General features: G+C 43.6%; 1 protein-coding gene across 1 annotated transcript in view; it reads right to left on the reverse strand.

Annotated features, from left to right (window-relative positions):
• The window catches only part of CES5A (carboxylesterase 5A), a 75,458-nt gene extending 74,679 nt beyond the window's left edge, over positions 1-779 (reverse strand). Inside the window, 1 exon segment of the mRNA XM_055078911.1 lies at positions 695-779. Within this exon segment, the coding sequence (XP_054934886.1) occupies positions 695-779 (85 nt within the window).
• Positions 780-17,834: the final 17,055 nt, after the last annotated feature.

A 17,834-nucleotide genomic window follows, 5' to 3' on the forward strand; every position in this document is an offset into this window, starting at 1 on the left:
CACATCTCCTCCTGCCGCATTCACACAGTCTGGCTGCATCTCTCACGTGAACCCCACCTCAACTCATCTCCCCCACCCCACCCCAGCCCTACAGGCCTCCATTCCCCACAAGCCCAAGTTATCACCTCAAAGTCAGGGCTGGGACTAGGGTGAGGCGGGTGAGGCACAATATTTATGGCAGCATTAAAATTACTCAGCGATCAAGATAAATAATACTTTTGTGTGATATTTTTAAAAATCAAAATTAACGTTAAAAAGTCCACAATGAGCAAAATATCAAAAATTTACATAAAGACAGTCTCTGACAGGGCGAGGATTGGACTGAGGTGAAGGAAGTCACGTTGTATAAATACAGGGTTAGATGCCTTTATTAAAAATTTTGGTATAAATTTTGGTATTTCATGTACAGTAGGTATTTTGCATTACCTTTAAATTTTAAAATATTGCATTATTAGTTATCTTAGTTACTGATTTTTGGCCTCCACTTAAATTCTGTGTCCATGGCAATGCCTCACTACCCCCACCCAGGTCCTGGTAAAACCCACTTGTGTCCTGTCCCTCACCCTCCTCAGCACCAGCAGTGGCTCCCCAATATTGTCAGGATGCAAGCAAAACTCTCTGTGTGCCCTCTAAGTCCTCCTGGTTGGGCCCCTGCCCATCTCCACCCTAACCCTGGTAGTCAGCTGGAACATACCTGCATGGCCATAAAGGTTGTCTAAATATCGGAATACTTCCTCATCCCGAGCACCAGCATCCGCGCCCCAAGCGTCCCCTGCCATCCTGGCTCCTCCCCCAGGACCCTATCAGAATTCCCCACAATCCAGCAACCAAAGGACCAATGTCTGACCAACTGGGGACCCCCAGATCCTGCCCAAGCAATGTTTTCAATAGTCACCTCTCCAGCCTCAGCCTACGCCAAGCTCTCCTGTGCTCGGCTCCAGACACACTGCCTTCTCCCTGTCTCTCTGCACGTGTGTTCCCTCTGCCTGGCTCCTGCTACCCTCCCTTCTTTGCCCATTTCTCTCTGACACATCCTTCAGGCCTCACCCCAAGTGTCACTTCTGCAGGGAAGCTGTCCCAGACCTTTCTGACCCCCTACAACAGACTCTCTTCATGATGTGTGTTACTTCCATGGACTTATTCAAGATATATTTTGGAGAGGGAAGTGATCCAAGTTGTTGATGGATCAGATATAGAGTTTGGGGGTGGTAAGGGAATGGGAAGAGTCAAGGATAATTCCCGGGTTTCTGGCATTGGCAACTGGGTGTAGATTTAACATATCCCAAGCTAAATTACTGCTCCCCTACTTCATGAACCTGCTCTCCCTCCACTGTAATAGGTGCCAATCCCATGTTTCCGGTTGCCCAGTTCAAAAACCTTGTCTTTCTTGAATTGTACACTTTAAATGGGTAAATTAAATGGTATATGAATTATATTGATATCTCAATAAAGCTGTTTATATACATATATTACCTATACACTTATGAGATATAGACATATATCAAGAATCTGATCATTTCCTTCACCTCCACTGCTACTACCCTGGTCTAAGCCACCACCGTCTCTCACCTGAAACACTGCAACACAGCGGCCAGAGGGATTCTGTTATAATGTCAAGGAGATTAGGTGATTCTTCTGCTCAAAGCCCCACAAGGGCTCCTTATCTCCTCATTAAAACCTCTCCCTTCCTCCCTTCCTTCCTTCCTTCCTTCCTTCCTTCCTTCCTTCCTTCCTTCCTTCCTTCCTTCCTTCCTTCCTTCCTTCCTCCCTCCCTCCCTCCCTCCCTCCCTCCCTTCCTTCTTGTCTGCGTTGGGTCTTCGTTGCTGCACGCGGGCTTTCTCTAGTTGCGGCGAGCGGAGGCTACTCTTCGTTGCGGTGCGCAGGCTTCTCATTGTGGTGGCTTCTCTTGTTGCAGAGCATGGGCTCTAGGCGCATGGGCTTCAGTAGTTGTGGCTCATAGGCTCTAGAGCACAGGCTCAGTAGTTGTGGCGCACTGGCTTAGTTGCTCTGCGGCTTGTGAGATCTTCCCAGACCAGGGCTCGAACTCGTGTCCCCTGAGTTGGCAGGAGGATTCTTAACCACTGCGCCACCAGGGAAGCCCAAAACCACATTCTTTTGATCAGAGTATTTAATCCATTGACAGTTAAAGTAATTATTGATAGGTATGTACTTATTGCCTTTTTTTTTTGTGGTACGCGGGCCTCTCACTGTTGTGGCCTCTCCCGTTGCGGAGCACAGGCTCCAGACGTACAGGCTCATTGGCCATGGCTCACGGGCCCAGCCGCTCCACGGCATGTGGGATCTTCCCGGACTGGGGCACGAACCCATGTCCCCTGGATCGGCAGGCGGATTCTCAACCACTGCGCCACCAGGGAAGCCCCTTATTGCCATTTTAATCCTCATTTTCCAGTTGTTTTTCTAGCCCTTCTTTGTTCCTATCTTCTTCTTTTGGTTTTTCCTTTTGTTGTTTGATGATTTTCTTTTGTAGTATGCTTGAGCGCCTTTCTTTCTGGGTTTTGTGAATCTATTGTAAGTTTTTGATTTGTAAAGCCACATTCTTTACAATGGCTACAAAGCCCTACACACTCTGACCTCTCCTTCTTTACCCTTGGCCTCACCACCTCTACCCTCCTCCTCACTCACTCGTAGCCAGCCATACCAGCCTCCTTACCATTCTTCACATGTACCAGACATGTTCTCACCTCAGGGCCTTTGCACTAGCTGCTCCTCCTGCCTGGTTTGTAATCCCTCAGATATCTGCACGGCTCACTCCTTCACCAGGCATCACTGACTATCCTATGTGAAATTGCAGACCAACCCCAGTATGTTTAATCCTTTTTTCAATATTCAACATTTTACAGCATTTATCATCTTCTAATATACTATATTATTCACTTATTTGCTATATCTATTGGTTATTGTTCTGCCTCACCCCCTACTAAAAAGTAAATTTCAAGAGGATATGAATCATTATTTTGTTCTCTGATGTGTTCCAAGCATTTAGTGGACACTAAGTAAATATTTGTTGATTAAATAAGTGAATATGCAAAATGTGTCATTATTACGTGGTATGGAGAAAACTCTCGCCCCATAGTTGATGCTCAATAAATATTTGTGAATTAAATATTGGTACAATATTGATCCACAGGCCAGACTTAGAAATGTGTCCCAGAGCATGACCTAGTGCTTAAATGAGATCAAGGAGAAACTGACCAGCACTGTGCTTGAGCCATAGTAGATTCTCAATAAGTATTCATTTACTACAATTTTGCTTCAAAAATTATGTTCCCCATCTGGGAATACAATCCCTTCTCTTTCCATATATCCAAAGAAAATCCATCCATTCTTCAAGGCTCAGTCAAGAATCACCTCTTCCTAGAAGTCTTCCAGTTCACTGTCTCCCAGCTCTGAATTCTACACGGGTATTTTTTAAAAAAATCAGGCAGCCTCAGGTTCTCTCTGAGTAGATGTCTGTGTGTAGCTGCTGTGTCAGTGCATCTTCCCATGTACTCTCCTAGTAATCTGTTTCAACGATTAATGCCTTTTCTTGGTATATCCTCCCTTCCATACACACTCCACCTAGTCCTCCTGTGACCATATGAAATATGAGACAGGCATGCCTGCCAATGATCTCACCACAAAGTTATCAGGAATAGAACTTAATAAACAGGAAGCAACATATAAAAACACTGAATCAGAGAAATGACACACAAATGCTAAAACTGCCTTTGCTGCCAAAATTCCAGCCTGTAGATGGGTCCTTCATGGTTGCCGATGAGGAGAGCCCACGTTCTCGGGTCTTCTTTACTCCTGACTTCAGTAGGCATTCTCTGATGTGGCACTTCAGCTCTCATGCCTCCTTGGGCCCTCTGTCATCTCCAGTCTTCCAGCACCTCTGGTACCTGGGCTGTTACTTCTGGACCAGGCGCTGTAGCATGCCTAACTTCCTGCGATATTTGGAAATCTACATCCTGTGCCTCAAAGAACCAATAGAAGAGAATAGGAGAGACCTGGTGTTTGCTTTCACAATGCCATCTTTGCAGCTCTGCAGGCCAACGTCTTCCCTTTCTTAGTGGGTTTGTTTGCAGTACTTGCTGAGAATCCATTTGAGAATCTGTTGGGGTCTCTCTGCCAAATCAGATAGCTCCCCCACACCCACCTTCCTGGCAGTGATGCTATGTGAAAGCACCTGCAAGCCGGAAAGCAGGGCTGTCCCATGGTGTCTCTTTACAGTTGCATCCAAACATATGTTGTGTTTCTCCATCTGGTCCCTAAGTCAGAGAGCCAGGCAGGCCTGGGAGATCTTCTTTTGTGTCTCTTTGACTTTTAGTGGTAGGTGTTCCTTCAATCCTGGCTGATCACAGAGTGACACCAATATGGATCAGAGAATTAGCAAATTCAAGGAAGAGATGCCTTTTGAGAATAGGCATGAGGCTACGAGAGGCTCCCAACAGTTAGAATATAGTTTTCATTTTAGATAAGGGGTCACTCGAAGTTAAAGAGCACTTTAATGTAGGAAATATTTTTGAGCATGTATTATATATAAAGTATTGTACTTTAACTTTTACTGAGTACTTACCATACACAGAGTGCTCTCCATATGCTTCATACATATTCATATCTGTTAAACAATTTAATCCTCAATTTAAGGGAGCAGTGTTATTACATTCACTTTACAGATGAGGAAACTGAGGCACAGAGATGTTAAGTATGGCAGCAAATGGGCTGCAGGAGTCCAAGCAGACACGAGTGGTATCAAGAAGGGCAGAGTAAGATAAACGCCACAAGAGAGGAAAACGGAGAGGGCAGTTCCCTTGCTAGAATCCCCTCTTGTGCCTTTCCTTCCTGGAGAATTTGACATGTTCTTCAGGATTCAGCCCTAGGTCTGCACTTTTTGGTAAAGCTTTCTCTAACCCCTACCGCCAGAAGAGATGAACACTCCCTTGGCTGATGCATCCTGCCTGGGTCACAGCATTGCCCAGCCTGATCACCCCATGTGACAACTGCTTCCATATCTTCTCCCCTCCCTGGCTGTGAGTTCCTGGAGGGCAGGGACAGACTGCACTCCCAGGGCCTCCCCAGCACAAAGCATGGCACAGAATAAATTCTGTTGAATGATAGGGCAGTGAGTCAGGCTTACTTAAAGGCCTCCCTCCTGAAGTGACCCATGTCACTTCCACTCACATTCCATGGCCCAAAGCAAGTTACATGCTTCTGGCTGCACTTTTCACACCTCAGACCTTGCCTGGCCAAATTCAGCTATGCCAAACAGACCTCCACAGGGACTGCCAAATGGATCAGTGACAGACAGGTGGAGAGTGGCCAAACCAAGTCAACATATCCACACCTTGGGAACCCCCTTCACAAAAGGGGCACTTCTGGAAATGTGGGAAAGTTGCAAATGAGGTTGGTATGAAGGGAAGGATTCTGGACACAGATGGAGGAGCCTACACAAGGGCATATTCCTATCCTGCTGTTAATTCTCTGTATGACCTTGGGCACAGCCCTTTCCCTCAAGGGTCCTCTTCCTCTCCATCAGTATAATCTTGAGCTACAAGTTCATGGTCTCCATGGTTATAAGGTTACATGATCCTGACAGCCAAGGAATATGCCTCATCGACATGCCCAAAATATTATCTATCCCATAGTTTGGGAGCCTGATGGATTTTAGCAAATGCAGCAAAACACTGCAGAGAAACAGATATTTCTTTCCCGTCTTTATTTTATTTTTTTTATTTTTTATTTTTTTTTGGTACACGGGCCCCTCACTGCTGTGGCCTCTCCCATTGCGGAGCACAGGCTCCGGACGCGCAGGCCCAGCGGCCACGGCTCACGGGCCCAGCCGCTTCGCGGCATGTGGGATCTTCCCGGACTGGGGCACGAACCCGTGTCCCCTGCATCGGCAGCTGTATGACCTTGGGCACAGCCCTTTCCCTCAAGGGTCCTCTTCCTCTCCATCAGTATAATCTTGAGCTACAAGTTCATGGTCTCCATGGTTATAAGGTTACATGATCCTGACAGCCAAGGAATATGCCTCATCGACATGCCCAAAATATTATCTATCCCATAGTTTGGGAGCCTGATGGATTTTAGCAAATGCAGCAAAACACTGCAGAGAAACAGATATTTCTTTCCCGTCTTTATTTTATTTTATTTATTTTTTATTTTTTTTTGGTACGCGGGCCCCTCACTGCTGTGGCCTCTCCCATTGCGGAGCACAGGCTCCGGACGCGCAGGCCCAGCGGCCACGGCTCACGGGCCCAGCCGCTTCGCGGCATGTGGGATCTTCCCGGACTGGGGCACGAACCCGTGTCCCCTGCATCGGCAGGCGGACTCTCAACCACTGCGCCACCAGGGAAGCCCTTTCCCGTCTTTAAACAGGCTGTCTTTTTTTCCGATCCTCACCTATTTTGTTTCCTTCTTGAAGACTGAGTCCCAGGGGTGAATAAGTTTTGTCATCTCCAAATTCAGAGAAATTTAGATTTCATGGGGTGAGGAGGGATGAAGCATCTCTTCCCTGTCATCACAGGAAACTGCAGCACATATCAAAAGTAAGACTGGCTTCTGATTATTAACAATAAACTCTGGCCCACGCCTACCTTGCACATTAATGTTACCAACAGATGCAGACTTGCACACACAGTCTCTGGCTCTGTGCTGAGCCCCAGCTTCTCTGGCCAGTTCTCATGCTGAGATTCTCTAAGGGCAGCCATTTCTGTTTGGGCAACTAGGAAATCATCCATTTGTCCTCTCAAGGAAATGTTGCTACCCTAGGGTTTAAGGGGGCAGTGGGTCCCTAAAATCTTGACTAAGGAACTTAAGAGATTTGAAAGGAAACTTAAGGTATGTACTAAGATTCTTTTAGTATTAAGTGACAGAAACACCAGCTGATACTGACTAAGGCAGAAAAGGTAACTTTTTTTTTTGGTGCTCATGTACCCTGAACAGTCCAGAATGCAGGGGGTGCCTACTAGCCTCGGGAATGACTGGATCTAGGTGCTCGAGCAAGCTCATTTGGAGTTTCTCTCTCTCCCTCTCTAACCTACTTTCCTCAATGCACCCTTTCACTCTCAGGCAAACTCTTTCCAAGCTTGACAAGATTCTATCTTAGCAGTTCAGTTAAACAACCTCAGTGGAAAGAGATTCTGGTTGCCACTGGTTCCAACAAAAGTCTCAGAAATGACTTGTTGCATAATTTGAATCACACGCCCTTTTCTCAACTAGTCACTGTAGCCACCCCATTCATATTGCACAAACTGAGTACAAAGATATAGTTTCCCAAAGAAAAGACAACTTTAAGACCTGGACAGAATGCATGGAGCATTCAGAGGACTCTAAAATAAATAGTAACAGGTGGATAGGCGAATAAGACCAGAATTCTCAGTACTACTGAACCAGTTGTGAATTACCTTTTTTTTTCCCCTCTGGTATTCCTGCACCTGAACACAGTTCAGCCTGAAACCCAAGTGGGCACCATGAACAGAGAGCTCTAGGAGAACTCTATAATTCTGGCTCAAGGAATAGAAAGGAAAACTCCGAATTCTCAGATACAGGTGAACTGAACACCACCAAAACCAAACTACATCTTACTGACATTTATCGATTCCCTGTTTTTCCCAATCAAAAGCAGCATACACATTCTTTTCAAGGGAACATTAAATATTTACCAAGATAGACCATATCCTGGACATAAAACAAACTTTAACAAATTTAAAGTAATTGAAACCATACGAAGTATGTTCTCAAGCTGTAATGGAATTAAACTGGAAAACAATAAGATAAAGATAAGAGGAAAATCTCCAAGCACTAGCATATGAAACAATACACTTTTAAATAATACATGGGTCAAAGAAGAAGTCTCAAGAGAAATTAGAAAATATTTAAACTGAATGAAAATGAAAATACAACATATCAAAATTTGTGGGATGCATGTAAAGCAGGGCTTAGAGAGAAATTTATATTAAGTGCTTACATTAGTAAAGAAGAAAAGTCTCAAATCAGCAGTCTAAACTTCCACAAGAAACTGGAGAAGGAAGAGCAAAATAAAACCAAAGCAACCAGAAGAAAGAAAACAATAAAGGTAATGCAGAGTAAAGAAAATTGAAAAGAGAAAAATAATAGAAAAAAACAAATCAAGCCCAAAGTTGCTCTTTTCTTAGATGATTGATAAAATTGAAATGTGTCTAGGAAGATTCACAAAGAAAAAAGAGAGGAGACACAAATATTAGTATCAGGAATGAAAGAGGGGATATCACTACAGTACATTAAAAGAGGAATAAGGAAATACTATAAAAACGTCAATTCATGTAAATTCAACAATTTAGATGAAATTAAACAATTCCTGGAAAACCACAAACAACCAAAAATCACTCAAGATAAAAGAGACAACCTAAATAGTCTTATAAATATTAAAGAAATTCAATCTGTAGTTAAAAACCTTCCAAAAAAGAAATTTCCAGGCTCAGTGATTTCACTGGCAGACTCTAAAAAATATTTAAAGAAGAAATAACACTAATTCTACACAATCTCTTCCAGAAAATTGGACTGAAGGGAACATATCCCCATTCCTTTTATGAGGCCAGCATCACCCTGATATCAAAAGCATACAAAGATGGTGGCAAAAAGAAACCTACAGATAATATCCTTCATGAATATAAAAGCAAAATTTCTCAACAAAATAATAGCAAGCAAATCTAGCAATATATTAAAAAGAATAAAACACATAACCAAGTAAGATTTAGAGCAGAAATATAAACCTGGTTCAATATTAGAAAATCAATCAATGTTATCACCATATAAAAACTTTAAAGGGAAAAAAACGCACTATCATGTAATTGATTCAAAAAAAGGATTTAACAAAATTCAACTCTAATTCATGATAAAAACTCTCAGGAAGACTGAAATAGAAGGGAATTTTCTCAATCTGATAAATAACTTGTATTTAAAAAAAAACCAAAAAACCCTACAGCTAACATTACATTTAATGGTGACGGTCTAAGTACATTTCCCTCAGATCAGGAACAAGGCATGGATGCCCCACAGATGGTTTTAATCAAAAGAGACTGACAATACAGAATGTTGATTCTATGGACCACCTGGAACTCTCATGCATTGCTGTTGGGAATATAAAACGGTACAACCATTTTGGATATGTGTTTGGCAATTTCTAATAAAGTTAAACATACGTCTTTCATGTGCTCCAAGATGCCACTTCCAGTTCAACAGAAAGGCATACATATGTGCACCTAAAATATGTACAAGATTAATCACTGAAACCTTAATCATAATAACCAAAACCCCAAAATAACGCAAATGTTTTCAACAGGAAAACAGATAAACAAACAATGATATGTTCATACAATGGGATACTAGTTGGCAGTAAAGGAGAGAACAACCTAGATGAATTTCAGTAACATTATGGTAGGCCAAAGAAGCCTGGCACAAAATAGTACACACTGTGTGATTTCATCCATGCAAAGTTCTAGAACAGGCAAAACTAAACTAAGATGATAGAAATCAGAACAGCGGTTGCCTGGGGGGTGAGAAGGTTGACTAGAAATGGGCCCAAGGGAACTTTCTGGAGTGATGGAAATGCTTTATATTTTGTTTGGGGTCCTGATTTCACAGCTGATTACAATTGTCCAAACTTATAGAATCGAACACTTAGAAGTCGTGCATTTCTACTGTATATAAATTACCTCAATTTAGTAAGAAGAAAAGAAACCCTTTACGAATATAGCACTTAACTTTCTATGAAAGATTTTCACCCCCATTCCCCTATGCCCTCCATTTGAGCTTCCCAACAACCTTAGGAAGTAGGAAGATTGGCTTATTTTATGGATGAGGAAACTAGGAGAGGATCAGAGGGAGGAAGTGTGTCCCAGGAGCATACAGCATGTGCCAGAGGAAGGACCAGAGCCCAGGTGTTAGGACTCCACGTCCAGTGCTCCTTATGCAGTGCCTTGGTTTTCAATCTCTGTTCTCCCTTGCTCTCAAGCATTGCAGAGATGACCACGGGCAGGTGACTGTTGGCCTCCACAACTCTCACCACTTTCATCCCTTCTTTTGCTTTAGATTTCATCTGAAAAGTTTGAGAATTGCTGATATTATAGATGCTAAAACAACCGTAAATGTCCAGGGGCTCCCCACTTCCTTGGCAGCCTCTGTGGTATGACTTGCAAGACACCAGAATCTGATTTTCACTCTGGGCTAAAACAGTGATATCTGCCTGAAATAGTGCAGCCTCCAGGCACCAGCTATTACATCAGAGTGTATAAAACAGAAAGACCAGCTGGAGGAGAAAGTCTTTAACCATGGTTCTGCCACTGTGTGCTGTCAGCCCAGTCACCCACTCCCGAGTCTTGGTTTCCCAATCTTTAATACAAGAGACCTGGACTAGGTAAGTTCTAAGTAAGTATCCTATTCTAGGGTCTAGAGCTGGAAGGGTAGTATTCATCTTACTCCAAAACCTCCCATATGAACACTCAGTCCAGACACCCCACCTGAGGATTTTCATTCCAGAGAAAAATCTCACAAGTCATTAAGCTGAGAGGGACCCTTCTCCATGTACAGCAGTATGGGACCTCCAGGATAAATCATCTCCCATTTCCTCGCCCAAGGAAATTTCAAAGGACCTGACACCTTCTATGTGTCACTTCTGGGCCAAGAAATTGGTATTATGAGCACTTGGGTCGCAGTCCTAGTTCCATTAATAGTTGACAATGCAACTCTTAAGCAAGACCCCTCCCCTGTATAGACTTGTTGCCTCACCAATAAAATGGAGTTTATGGCCCCAGCCTACCTCCCTGGATAATTGAAAGGACCTAAGGAAGTAAAATAGACAGGCATACTTTGAGCAGAATAAAACTCCCTACCAAGACAAGGGGCTCTTATCTTTGGGGGAGGAAAGTTAGAGCCATTTTACCTTCTAAATCCATGTAGTCCAGAACCAATCCTTTTTTCCCCCGTGCCTGTGTAGTGCCACTCAGACCACTAGATGGCGGTAGCTATCACTTGCAGATTCTGAAGGAAGAGTGTGGGAGAGCCAGGGGACCGCCTGCTTTAAGAAAACTAGGCCAAAGCAGGCTCGTTACATCACTTCTAATGGAAGCAGCCAGTTCAGTCTGGATCTTTCTTTATTGCAGGCAACAGTGCAGAGAAACTTCCTGGTTCCTGCGCATTTCAATCCTAATTATTTGGGCTGAAATCACTCTTTATCTCCCAGGGATAGGTCCAAGTCTCTGCCCCACCTTCCCTGGGTACAGGCCTTTCTCCTCCAAGGTCTCTTGTCCCCCTCTCCATCTGCCCCATGCCCCACTCTCAGCCCCATGCCTGAAGTACATTTCTGTCCTGCCTTTAAATCTCAATTTAGTTCTTTGAGCACTCATGTCTACTTATAGCCGGGGCCACACAGAGTAAGTGCGACCCAGGCCCTGCCCTCAAAGGAAAAAAGGAGAGCTACAGACAGCTTGAGTTCAAATCCACCTCTGCCCCTCACTTGCTAAATGCATGATTTTGAACAAGTCATTCTAATTCTGTTCTTCACTTTCCTTAATTTTAAAATGGGATTAATAATAGTCTTTTTAAAATCACTAATCCTGGTTTTTACAGCTCTTGGAATAGGATTTGGCACGTTGTAGGCAATAATAATGATTCACTGAGCACCTACTGGGTACATTATCTGATTTAACGCCCATATCAATGGCTCAGAGAAGTTAAACAATTTGCCTAAGGTTGCACAGCAACTCAGAAGTAAAGGCACGGTTTGAACTAGGTTCTATCTGACTCCAGGAGCCCTGCCTCCTGCTGCTCTTAAAGGGAGAAAACAAGCAGCCAAACATAGGAAATGGAGAGATGAGTGAATCAGCAAACTACACTGTCAGTCCCAGGGTACCCACAAATCAGCCATCCTGAACTGTGCCATTCAGGTCTCAAAGATCTTGTCTGGATCATCCCTAGCACTCCCTGGGGCTTTGAGAACTGGGGCAAGACCCCTCTTTGGGCTGCAAATTTTTTCATCTATAAAACAAGGCAGCTTGATAGATCACTTTTCTGCACGTGCCTAGTTGTCAAAATCACCTGGGGTCCTTCTTCAAAGTATGATTTTTTGGACCCCACTTCAGAGATGCTAAAATAGAATCTCCAGGGGAGGGATATGAACTTCTGTATTTTTAACAAGTGACTCATGATTCTCAGGACCAGGGAAGTTAGAAAAAAAATCCTAGGTCCAGATGATCTTAGAAGTTCTCCCAGCTCTGTCCATATTGCTTCACGACTACTCAGTTGGGCTCCTGATCTGTCACCACGAACACCACAGACCCTCTCCCTTTGCCCTACCATCCAGTTCCCTGAGCATCCCACCCTGCATGGATTTGATCACTCCTTCCTTCCTGTAAGGCACTCAGCTTCTCAAGAGAGCTGAAGCTGTATAAATAATAAATGGAATTTACAGTAGCATTTGGAATTCACTTAAGCACTGGAAACACAGTTGCAGTGACGTCTCCGCAAAAACCTTTTCATTGGGTAAGAAGGAATAAAGATAACTTCTCTCTTGACTTCCCTAACATGCAAATCAGGATATTTTTACAAGACTTGATTCTAAATGTCCACAATGTCCCTTGGAAGGTGTCATTTCCACTGCCAGAACAGCAATACCCTGCTGGCCCAGTCTGATATACCTGGGAGCCCTAGGCCAGACAACATTTTTAGGCCAAGAACAGGGTTAATAGCCCCATGTCCTGGTCGAAGGCCTTGTGGAAAGACTGAGAAAGATGCATAAAGCCAACCCCAGCCTCATAAAACCAGATTCTGCTGTAAATCCCTTCAGTCCTTGCTATTCCTGTTTGCAGAGTCTTCAAATGGTACAGTTGAGCAATACTGGCTTCTCGTTTTTTCTTCTTTCTGCTACAGTCCCTATCTCAGTCTCCACAAAACATTGATACCACTGACTTAAAACATACCCGAAATTCTTACTGTTAGTCCAAGTCTTTGAGTTAAGGAAATGTTCTCTGGGAGAGTGAGTACCCTGGGCTGGGTTTCAGAAGACTGGTGTATCAGTCAGCTGTGGCCATGATAGTGCCATGTAACAAGCCACCCCAACACTCAGTGGTTTAAAACAATCATTTATTCTCACTCACACATCTGTGTGTTGGCTGGACTGTTGGCTGATCTCATTCAGTTGATCTCAGCTCAGTGGAGTTTGGCTCTGGCCTTGGGTTTGGTCCAGGTCTGCTCCAGGTATCCCGCAATTCTTCTAGGACCAGAAGGCTAACTGGGGCATGTTTCTCTTATGGTGATGGCAGAAGCCCAAGAAGGCAAGTCCACAGCTCAAGCTAATCTCAAGCCACTGCTGGCATCACACTGGCTCATATCCCATTGAGTAGAGCAAAAGGTAAGGACATACAGTCTGCTCAACATGAGGCCAGAGCGAGTCAGAACACAGGCAGGGTGTCGGAAGGTAAAAATGGAAGAAAAATGTTGAGTATGCAGGGGTTACACCCTGCAGGTGAAACGACACAGAAGAGGGATCCTGGAGAAGCTGGAACCAGTCTTTATGTGGAATTCACTCAAGCAATAAAGGCATGGCTGCAGTAATGTCTTCACGGGGAGAGGGTTGATAAGGAAGGAGAAAATGTAAAGCAAAAAAACCCCAAAAAATAAAACAACAATCTCCAAGTATGCAATACACCAATGCCTGGACTCCGACTTTCTCAGTGCCTTTTCTCCCCATCTCCCAGGGCAAAAACCCACACGAGAGGTGCCTGACCTCTTCTTTGTCACAACTGGTTGTTTGCTTTAGACAAATCACAGCTTTATAAAAGATCAGACTGGGAAGGTACTCTGGATAACCATCTTATCCCACCCCCTCAGCTTCCAGAGAGGACAAGGGCCCTGTGGAAGGTCATTAGGCAAGAAAGAAGCAGAGTGAGGAACACTGCCTGTGCTTGAGCCATTTTCCCACTCGATACACCTCCAAACAGCCAGATAATTAAGATTTCATGAATTCAACGTACACTTACTTAGCACCTACTCTGTGCCAAGCACTGTTCTAGGTGTTAGGGATAAAGAAGTGAACAAAACACCTCTCCTGGGGCTTCCATTCTACTGAGGGAGGGGGCACAGACAATAAATAGGTAAAAAGTAAATCCACTGTGTGGTGATAAGTGTGATGATAAAAATAAGCAGAGTAAGGGGATTTAAGTGTCAACACTGGGGTTGTAGTGAGAGGAGGTTGTTGTCTTATACTGGTGGTTAAGGAAGTTCTCATACATGAGAAGACATTTGATCAGAGCTATGGTCTGAATGTGTCCCCCCAAAATTTATATGCTGAAATCCTAATCTTTAAGGTAATAGTGTTAAGAGGTGTGGACTTTGGAGGTCATTAGGTCATGTGGTGGAGCCCTCAAGATTGGGATTGGTGCCCTTAAAAAGAGACCCCACAGAGTTTCCTCACCCCTTCTGCCATGTGAGGATACAATGAGAAGTCTGCAACCTGGAAGAGGGCCCTCACCTGACCATGCCAGCACCCTGATCTTGGACTTACAGCCTCCAGAACTGTGAAAAATAAATTTTTGCTGTTTATAAGACACCCAGTCTGTGGTGTTTTGTTATAGCAGCCTGAACAGACTAAGACAATAGGGAGTTGAAAGAACGAAGGAGGCAGTTGAGAAAATATCTGGGCCTTTTCAGCAGAGGGATCCACAAGTGCAAAGAGTCAGGAATGAGCTTGGCATGGAGCGAGGTGAGCAAGGGGAAGTAGTGGTCAAAAAGGTCAGCAAGACAGCATGGGGGTAAGACCAGGTCATAGAGGGCCTTGGGGGCTGTGATGGTTAATTTATGTGTCAACTTGATTGGACTACGGGATGCCCAGATAGCAGGTAAAACATTATTTCTGGTGCATCTGTGAGGGTATTTCTGGAAAAAATTAGCATTTGATTCAGTAGACTAAGTAAGGAAGATTCGCAGTCACCAATGGGGGTGAGCATCAGCCAATCTCTTAAGGGACCAAATAGAATAAAAAGGAAAAGAAAGGCGAATTCCCTCTCTCTTTTCTTGAACTGAGACCTCCATCTTCTTTTACCCTCAGACACTGGTGCTCCTGTTCTCAGGCCTTCGGGACTTACACCAGTGGCCCACCAACCCTGTGAGCTTCAGCCTTGGACTAAATCATACTACTGCTTTTCTGGTTCTCCAGCTTGCAGACATCAGACTGTGGACTTCTCAGCCTCCATAACCACATAAGCCAATTCCTATAATAAATCTCCTCTTTATTTCCATATCTCTGTCTCTATCTATCTCTATCTCTATATCTATATCCACCTGTATCCTAGTGGTTCTGGTTCTCTGGAGAACCCTGACAGGAGCCATAAAAGGACTGAAGACTTTGCTCCAAAGAGGATAGAAAGCACTGGAGGGTTCTGAGCCAAGGAGACACACGATTGGACTTTGGTTTTAAAAGATCACTTTGGCTGCTGTGTCAAGGACAGATTGTAAGGGTGGAGGCTAAGAGTCTGACTGGGTGGAAATTTCAGTAATCCAAGCCAGCAGTGGTAGTAGTGGCTGGGACCAGGGGTTGGCATTCTTGGTGATGAAAAAGGGTCATATTGGGGATTATTTTGGTGGTAAAGCTGAGAGGATTTCCCGACAGATCAGAAGTATAGTATTAGAGATCAAGGCCAGAAAAGACTCCAAGATTTTTACCGTGAGCAACTGGAAATGGTAGTCACCATTTTCTGAGTTGGGAAAAGTTGCAGGAGAAGCAGACTTGAGTAGACAAGTCCGAATGCATGTAGAAAAGGCAGTTACTTCTTTTGCTTTCTGATTGCCTGTGTTTGGCCTTACAAAACTCAGCTACCCACACCCAGGGCAGTTTAAAGGGTTTCTGTAGCCAAATACACCCATGGTGGCACTTTCCTCTGATAGATGTAGTGATTTCCAGTAAATTCTTGGTCCCAGTTTGGGATATCCAGGAAGCAGACTCTGAGATGCAGTTTAGCATGCAGAGGTTTTTTTTAGAAAGTACTCTTGGGATCAATACCTGTGGAATGAAGGGAAGGAAGCAGATTGGGCAGAGGAAGATGTTGAGCTGAGATGCAGTGTCAATGGAAGTGTGGGGAGTTCTGAAAATGAGAAAATCCTTCAGAAGTGCCAGAGCTGGGGTGAGAAGCCCACTCTGAAAAAAAGTCACTCTCTTCATCGAGGCAATCCTAAAAGGGCTGTTGCTGACATCTGTATTCCCAAGACACTGCCAGCAGCTGGGGAAATACATTCTTTATTCCGGAAGGAGGATCTGGCCAGTGAATCAAAATGTCCACCACATTTCCTCATGTGAAACACAAGGAGGGAAGCTAATTTCTTTACGTCCAGTTCTTCGGTACTAACTCCTGGCTGGTGAGCAAGTGGCAAAACCATCTGAGTTCACAGACTTTCCAACCGGTGGTGAAACAGGAGAGTATCTTAACAATGGAAATGAACTCAGAGGGAATTCCTGGTGGAAGGATGCCACCGTGGAGCCATGGGCTATCATGGAGCTGTCAACCCAGACCCCTGGTAACATCTAGTCACATCTTTTGCAGACTTGATTTAAAACATCAGTTTTTAGTATGTGAAAAACTCAGGAAGTTAGGTAAAAATTGTGAACCAAGCACAATCTCCATATTGTCCTCCTTATCCTAAACGCTTAGAAAAAAAAACATTAAAAGAATCATAGGGCTTCCCTGGTGGCGCAGTGGTTGAGAGTCCGCCTGCCGATGCAGGGGACACGGGTTCGTGCCCTGATCCGGGAGGATCCCACATGCCGCAGAGAGGCTGGGCCCGTGAGCCATGGCCGCTGGGCCTGCGCGTCCGGAGCCTGTGCTCCGCAATGGGAGAGGCCACAACGGTGAGAGGCCCACGTACCACAAAAAAAAAAAAAAAAAAAAAAAAAAAAAGAATCATAAACATTGATGATTATATAAACAAATAAAATACAATATAAATAGACTATATACATGTTTAAAAATATATTCACATATAATAAAAATCCATAACAGTATTGAAAAAAGAAGGGGTGCCCCCAATGGACCAAAAAGTGTTAGGAATGCCTGAAAGGACAAAGTAAGATAGGGAGGACTGAAACAGGAAACCATACCTCAGTTGTACAAAGGAGAAACCTTCTGCAAAAAGTGGGGGAAGCAGCGCTAGAGGCACCAAAGTCAGAGGCAGCAGGAGGGCCCATGGATGATCAATGGGGTGACTGTTACAGAAGCAAATCAATACCATAAAAGAAAAATACTAAATTTAACAATCTGAAGAGCTAAATTTAACATGAAGAACTGAATTCAACAAACTGAAGAACTAAAAATCCATGGAAGGAATCAATAAAATGAACGAAAAAAGATTTTAGGAAAGTCTAATTGGTATTCTCATGTGAGGGGATATTGCATATATACAAAGTAATCAACTAGAAGTCTTGGAAATAACAAATTTGAGTATTGAAATTAAAAACTCAACATATGGGCTGAATATCAGAATAGATAAAAGTAAAAAACAAATTACTAAACTAGGATATGGAAGCAAGGACTTCTCCCAGAACAAAGCATGGAAAGTAAGAAAAAAGTAGAGAAATGGAGAATGAATCCAACAGTGACAAAATCCATCTAATAAGAGTTCTAGAAAGAGGGAATAGTTAGAATGAAGATGTATTCAAATAAGAAGTGAGGGGGAAATCCTGAAAAAAAAAAAAATGGAAGTCTCCAGATTGACAGGGCCATCGAGTGCTGAGCACGTTAAATTTGAAAAAGATCTACATTTAGGTATCGTATGGACATTTTTACAAGACGAGAAAAATTCTCCAT

The sequence above is a fragment of the Physeter macrocephalus genome, chromosome 17, assembly GCF_002837175.3.
Source record: "Physeter macrocephalus isolate SW-GA chromosome 17, ASM283717v5, whole genome shotgun sequence".
Taxonomy (NCBI): Eukaryota; Metazoa; Chordata; class Mammalia; order Artiodactyla; family Physeteridae; genus Physeter; species Physeter macrocephalus.